This window comes from Eucyclogobius newberryi, unplaced genomic scaffold (assembly GCF_026437365.1).
Source record: "Eucyclogobius newberryi isolate DKJ021-1_F unplaced genomic scaffold, fEucNew1.0.hap1 SCAF_14, whole genome shotgun sequence".
Classification (NCBI taxonomy): Eukaryota; Metazoa; Chordata; class Actinopteri; order Gobiiformes; family Gobiidae; genus Eucyclogobius; species Eucyclogobius newberryi.
The window spans coordinates 28468277-28475539 of NW_027315768.1; the positions used below are offsets into that span (position 1 = coordinate 28468277).

General features: G+C 41.4%; 1 protein-coding gene across 1 annotated transcript; it reads left to right on the forward strand.

The window, feature by feature from the left end:
• Positions 1–3487: 3487 nt before the first annotated feature.
• On the forward strand, positions 3488–6962 carry LOC140359091 (uncharacterized). The gene is made up of 3 exons (XM_072443965.1): positions 3488–3959; positions 5032–5192; positions 6056–6962. The coding sequence occupies exons 1-3, from the start codon at positions 3488–3490 to the stop codon at positions 6377–6379; spliced, it is 957 nt and encodes a 318-aa protein (XP_072300066.1). The 3' UTR covers positions 6380–6962.
• The last annotated feature ends 301 nt before the right edge of the window (positions 6963–7263 follow it).

A 7263-nucleotide genomic window follows, 5' to 3' on the forward strand; every position in this document is an offset into this window, starting at 1 on the left:
GTAGAAGTTGAAAATAAATAAATGATTGAAAAAATATGGTGAAAAATGCTTCTATTGGCACCTATAAACAGGATGTTGAATGAATAAATAGTTAGTAAATATGCAAAGTATAAAGTATGCAAAGTAGAAGTTAAATAAAGAAATAAAAAATAAAAATGAATAAATGATTGAAAAAATAAAATCTTACCTGAAATTTAACTTGAGCAAGAATGTTTTTTTGTTTTTTTGTAAATAGAAAGACAAACATTAAATAAATATTTAAAAAAAAGTAATGTGACAAAATGTATTGATTATGATTATTTATTTATTTTTAGACATTTTCAGACCGTCGTGAGACAGGTTAGTGTTACTGATGACGTGCTGTTGCAATAGTAATCCTCGCTGAACACTCTGACCAGGAAAGACCAGAGCTTTAATGTGGCGTCCTTGTCCTCACATACTCCCACGTTGCACTGGTGCGGGGCCCGACACAAGACTTCAAGGTTACCCTCCCCATTTGTGAATGAACACAGGCCAAATGAAGGGCTCTTTTATGGGCAGCACTAAAGCCACGAGAATTAAACGAGAAGTGGGGCCTTCAACACCGTCTCTTTACAGCGAAACAGCACAGAAGAGCAAGAGTAATAAGAACCAATGAAACAATGCATTTTAATCCAATATACAGCATTAAAAGAGGGTGTGGATTGAGGAGAGACATTGAGAACGATGTCACAACTGTTGCTAAGGCAAATGTGCTACAACGGCGCACGTTAGCGTAGATTTTAAATAAACTCAATCACGCTCTGCTGCATTTTAGCAACAGTCTCACGCTGTACGAAATATACAAACAAAGTGGATTGTATGAAATGTATTCCGGGCAATCAGCGTGTCTATATGATGACTATAAAACAGGCTCTTATTTTACTACCAACACTAAATCTGAGATGTGAAGGCGTGAAATTTACAAAGCCGCGTCCACAAGCTTATCTCCGCCGTTGTTGTGTGCAGCCGGATATCAAGGTTTAGAGTTTTAGAGTTTCAGAACGGACTTAATAAGTGTCCAGATCTATCACGGTTTATAATAAGTTACACGTCGCAGACAAATAATTATTTTACAGCTTGTTTTACAGCCACGGGTTTCTCCCAAGTGGTGAGCTCTTATGGGCTCTAAGCGAGCTCCAATAATCGCCAAAGCCCTAAATCATCCGTCCAATATACCAACAATTTATTCAGACAGAACTACGAGGACGTAGATGATGAATATTTGAAGCTTGAAGGTGTAATTTACAGGAAGATATGCTTGGATATGCCCAATTAAAAAGAAGCTGCAATCGAAACTTTCTGGAGGTGGAAAGTCGCCTACGTGAAGTTAAAACCAGACTTTGTTCACAGAAAAGACACTTTTAGAGCAATAAAACCATAAAAAAGACTAAGATTGACTTATTGTCGAGCCCCCTCATCTTTCAAAGACACCGACTCTATCTAACCACTTTATTACCGTATTTTCTGGAGTATAAGTCGCACCAGCCAAAAAAATGCATAATAGAGAAGAAAAAAACATATATAAGTTGCACTGGAGTATGAAATGCGGTTACAAATGTGAAAATAACAAATAACGAGTATAAATATAAGTATATATGTATAAATATAAGTATAAGTCGCACTCCGGACAAAAAATGCATAAGAGAGAAGAAAAAAACATATATAAGTCGCACTGGAGTGTGAAATGCGGTTGCAAATGTGAAAATAACAAATAATATCACATATAAGTCACTCCGAAGTATTAGTATATAAGTATAAATATAAGTATAAGTCGCACCCCGGCCAAAACAATGAAAAAAGATGTTTAGTAATCATTAAAACTGCCACAAATCCCACGTCGAATGCGTGGAAAAAACATCCAAAAACAGCCGTGTTCAGTTAGTTGTAGTTTAGTGATTATTGCGCGGTGGATGAACAGGTGCTAATGTGTTTGTTTTTGAGGTCGGAACAGTTGGTTTTCCCAGGACCGAGTCTCTCTCTCTCTCTCTCTTATCTATCCAGACTAAACTGGCAGGAAATCACTAATATTTCCTGCTCAGCCCAGTCCAAAGTTACCTACACCAAAAAGGTTACATACAATTTCCTTCTTTTACTCCTGATATACTGCATCTCTCCCCCCCGCCCTCGCCAAAGTTACCGACAACCTACTCTGGGAACAGCCCCGAACGTGATACTGTTCGCCGTTATTACATAAAAGAGGTGGGCAACGGCTCGCTTTTACACATCGTGATTTGTGAGGAGACGAAATGAGTTTATTGGTTGCCACTTTACGGCTCCATTATGACCGCAGATCACACCATAAGGCCCCGATAACAAGTGTCATCTGCAGCAGGCTGTAAACGCCGGCCGTAAAAGATTTGCTCATAAAATGATTAATTTCTTCAGATTACTGTAATAAATGTAACAACCGTGTCTTGTGTGTGCCCGCGATGTTTGGTCATGTCGTTCACACTTAACTGAAAGAGGGTCACGCCGGGGTCATGGGAGCGACACGGGAAAAGGGAAAGCTGACTTTAAGGAATGGAGCTTTTAAATTCATATTCATACTTTCTGTCTAAATTTAGGCACAGACGACGGATTTAATTTATTTAGGTTGATTTGGATTATTAATACACGCTACGCTGTCCTGTCTATTAAAGCGTAGGGGCCTGTAAATAAATAAAACATGAATAAAGTGTCTAGTTGAGAGCAAACGATTCTGTCAAAATGGAAATAGTTAGGCTAATTATCCCAATAAAGCGTCCATCCCATTGAAGCTTATTATTTGGCAATAAAAAGCGCTATTTATGAAAACCCATCATATGCAACCTGTATCCCACTGTGCATGGTCCCCTAATGACCTATAGCATGCTTAGTGTTGAATTAAGGCTGCACAAAATTGCAATTGAATCAATAACACAATTTGAATGGTCACAATTAGCAAATCGCAAAGTTGCCGAACATAAACTCCTGTGCAGCAAACAACCAATACGCTGTTTTGCAAATGTATAATCCTGTAGTTTAGACCTCTGCAGACATGCTCTGATAAAATGCATGAGATTATTGCACTGTTTGATTCCATAAGTGTGCAGTGCGCTTACACTTGATGTCGGTAACTTTGGCTTGTTCTCAGCGCCTATTTAACAAGTTTAATTAGAGTGAATCCTTTCACTTATGGCTGGGGCTGGGCTTTTTATAGATTTTACTCACAAGGAAGGTCCACTGGTACATTAGCCTGAAGGCCATTAAATCCAGCCTCTTCCCAGCGCGGGCCAATCACAGCCCGGGACTCTTTAAGAGCTGTCATAGTGTGTTTTTACGCACGGGACAGGAGTGGAGAGGGTCAGAAGAGTGTCCCGTCTTCAGAGGAGAGGCATGACAATAGCTCTCACTTAAAACTTAACAAAAGCCACTCAAAGTAAAGTGGATTAGGCCGATTCTTCACCCAAAAAAGCCCTGCAAAATTATTCAGTCGGCTCATGCAATGATGGAGAAGTCTAAAAACTTTCGCATCGACGCGCTCCTGGCACGCGACGCAGAGCTCCGGGCCGGGCTCCGGGCGGACAGCGACGGCGGCTCCCCGGGACGGTACAGCACGAGCCCCGGCGGCAGCCCCGTGTCCCAGCGGGGCTCCGAGACGCCGTCGCCGCCCACCGCGCACCCGCAGATCGGCCGCCCGCTCCAGCCCAGGGTGCTGTCCAAGGCCCCGCTCCTCGGCCAGTTGCACCAGTCCGGCTTCGGTCACCTGCCGCACGCGGGGATGCTGGGAGTGCACCCGGGCTCCGTGTACCCTCTGGCGGCTCTGGGGGGGCAGCATCCCGCCTTCCTCTACCACGGGTTCCCGGGCCTCATGCACCCGTACGCGGAGCATCTGAAGGGCGCGACGATGGCTGGAGGTGTCCCGCTGGAGCCGTGGATCAGAGCCGGGATGATGATGCCCAGACTGGGGGAGTACGGAGGTAAGCGCCGGGACCCCTGGACTATTGACCCATCTCACTGTCAATGATCACTTTGGGCTTTTTTAATTTGGTCTAGTTTTAATTCTAAGTGAAAAGCATGTGGTTTGGAGAGTTCAGACTTTGGAGGAAGTTTGTCTAATGGTAATTATCATTTATCTGCCTTTTGTTGGTTATTTAAAGGAAAAACTGAAAGAAAAAATAGCACTGAATTGAAAATCGAGATGGAGAATTAATAATAATATGTTTTGCCATATTACCCAGTCTTATCTATAATAACCCAGATGTTCCTATTCAAACTAAAGCTATGATGGACCTGTAGAACTATGACACTGTTTCCATTGATGAACCCATTGATTAAATGTCTTCTTTTGAATATATTTTTGTTTGTTTGTAAAATTGTTTGTCGATCACGAGTCCATAATATGAAGTTCTGAACGTAACAGAGCAAAAATACCAAGTACTAAACTGCTTTTAAACTAACCAGTATATGCCTTGTCAGTGCATCTGCTAAATACTACTATGTATTGTATCTAATGTTACATAGTATTGAAGAAATGATCAGTGAATGCAAACGGCAACTTGTGCTCTGAGCTTTAATATCCGTGTTCATTAAGACACAGAAACAACAACCCAACTCTGATAAATCACCGTGAAGCATTTGTTTGTCGAATTGTGCTTACAAAGACGCCCGTGTTATTGAATGCACCGTGACATTGAGATGCTTAAGGACAATTAGCTCATAAAACCGGCGTGCGGCGTTTACGGCCCGGTCCCACCTGTAACTGACCAATACTACTTCATCAATTGATAACATTTACAGTGTTTTCATTAAGGTAATGGACCCATGTGGTGTTTTACGACCCATCCGGAGCAATATCCTCTCACCGCCTGTATACATCATGACTATAAATGTTTACAAGCCCCTGGCAGCGCGCAGCGGGACATAATGCATCTCAATAATAAAGATAATCATTGCATCTTTATACATTGTCTCGTCCTCTGTGCTCCGGGTGATTTGTATACGACACGATGATGCTCGGTTTGACTCTTCCCGTCTCCTTCTGTTCTGCAGCCCAGGCACAGGGGGGGCTGCTGGGCAAATGCAGGCGGCCCAGGACGGCCTTCACCAGTCAGCAGCTCTTGGAGTTGGAAAACCAGTTCAAACTCAACAAGTACCTGTCCCGGCCCAAGCGCTTCGAGGTGGCCACGGCGCTCATGCTCACGGAGACTCAGGTATGAAAACGCCACTTTGACAATTCTGTAGAGCGAAGTTACAAGCAGCAGTGCAATGGATGTATACATTTAGCCACATTTAACATAGTTGAGTCTAAATTATGATATTGTAGCTTTTAAGTGCTAGATTCTATCCAGGTGGAAACAGGGTCACATCTAGTAAGTAAGTAAGTACATTTTATTTGTATAGCACCTTTCACAGACAGAAGTCACAAAGTGCTTCACAAAACACAGAATAAAACGATAAAAACACAAAAAAATGTACAGTGAACAATACATATACAACAATATCAGCCGCTAAAACAAATGCAATTAAAAGGCTTGACTAAATAAAAAGGTTTTAAGCTGACCCTTAAAAGCCTTAAAACTGAGTCCAGTGACCTGAACTCTGGGGCCTGAACTCCTTAAAACTAAGGTTGTGACTCTCAGTACAACATTACAAAGGCTAAATGTTATAGTGATGGGCACGACAATACCAAATATTGACATATAGATACTGACAGCGGCATCAAAAAGTATCAATTATCTTTTCTTCCTGCACATATATTTGATTTTCATATTAGTTAGTAGTAAAACATAAAGAGAGCCAGGGTAAAATTCTTTATAGGAGAAGTATTTCAGTGCATTTTAATACATAATTAATTTGTATGACTTGGCTTGATATTGTCTTCACATTATTTGGTATTGGATCAACTAAAAGAAAAAAGAAAATTGATATCACCCATTACTACACTTTGATTCTAAAGATGATGGCGCTACAATACACCAGAGTGTGCACACGTGGAGTCAGTTTCTGTCTTTTCAGTTGCACATTGTGGGGCCCAATGCTCAAACACCCTGGGGCTGTACTTTGACATCTGCAGGTGAAGATCTGGTTCCAGAACAGGCGCATGAAGTGGAAGCGCAGCCGCAAAGCAAAGGAACAACAGGGAAATGCGCCGAGCGACGAGATCCACTGCTCCAAGTCTCGGGGCAACTTCCGCAACTCCAGCGTGGACGACGAGGACGACGTGGACGCGGAGGAGGAGGAGGACGAGGACGAGGGGAAGGAGGAACTGCGAGCGCTGGGGGCCCCATTCGCCCGACACACACCGGCAAACTACAGCTCTTACTCCGAGGAGGAGGTGGAGGAGGTGGAGGAGGTGGAGGAGAGGGACCCGAGAACAAGGAACGGTGTATTTCCATGATCCAGAGCATGCAATACATTTATATCTATGTACTTCAAATATGGATGCACAAAAACTGCCCGAACAGACGAGGGGGGAGTGTCGTGTAGGAGATGTTTCCACACAAAACCAATGAACTCGCAATGATGTAGTGACAGCGCTGTCAAAATATAAAGAATGTTTTATCCTTTAGGCTCTATTTTGCAGGTGCATGAGGTACATTTACAAAAGTACTGGAAAATGGACGTTTAAATGTCAGTGTTACATTGTTCTCAGGGCTTCCTGTTCTTAAATGCAACTAGAGTATGTTCAGAAATAATATTGAATGGATTAAATCACAAATGTTCTATGCTCTTAATATGTGCCATGAAACTATATATTTTTTTCGTATATTTATTTTTTTTTTATCTTAAAATGCATGTTAACATGTTAATTTTATTTGGAAAATTCTTAGGCCTATTTATATTGGCATTCATTTTGATGTGAACTGTTGACTTGTGACTGCTAAATTGTTGTTGTTTTATTTAATAGATATAATATATTTACAGTAAAATGGTAATGTTTGTTTCTGGAAATGGATTGTTTAAAATAAAATTCTGCTATGTTTGTGTGCCTATAGTTTCATACATTACACTGTAACTACAAATCAACTGAAACATTATTCAAAAAGACCTCAACGTTTTTGATAGAAAAAATCATACATGTTAAACTTTGAAAATGTTATTCTGTTTTCTGAAATGCATCTGGTTTATAAAATTCTTCCCAATGCAGCGCCTCCAGCCTGAAGAGGCTTTGTTCAGCTCCGATCAAAAGATTCACGTTCATCTGTAAGTTTGACCGCTCCCTTAAACGCTCTGTGGGACAATCTACACTTGGGCCAAATACCTCATTATATATTGAGCACA

Coding starts and splice junctions, on each gene's coding strand:
- LOC140359091 (XM_072443965.1), top strand. CDS start 3,488: ATGGAGAAGTCTAAAAACTTTCGCATCGACGCGCTCCTGGCACGCGAC. Junction 3,960..5,031: donor CAGACTGGGGGAGTACGGAG/GTAAGCGCCGGG, acceptor TCTGTTCTGCAG/CCCAGGCACAGGGGGGGCTG. Junction 5,193..6,055: donor TCATGCTCACGGAGACTCAG/GTATGAAAACGC, acceptor TGACATCTGCAG/GTGAAGATCTGGTTCCAGAA.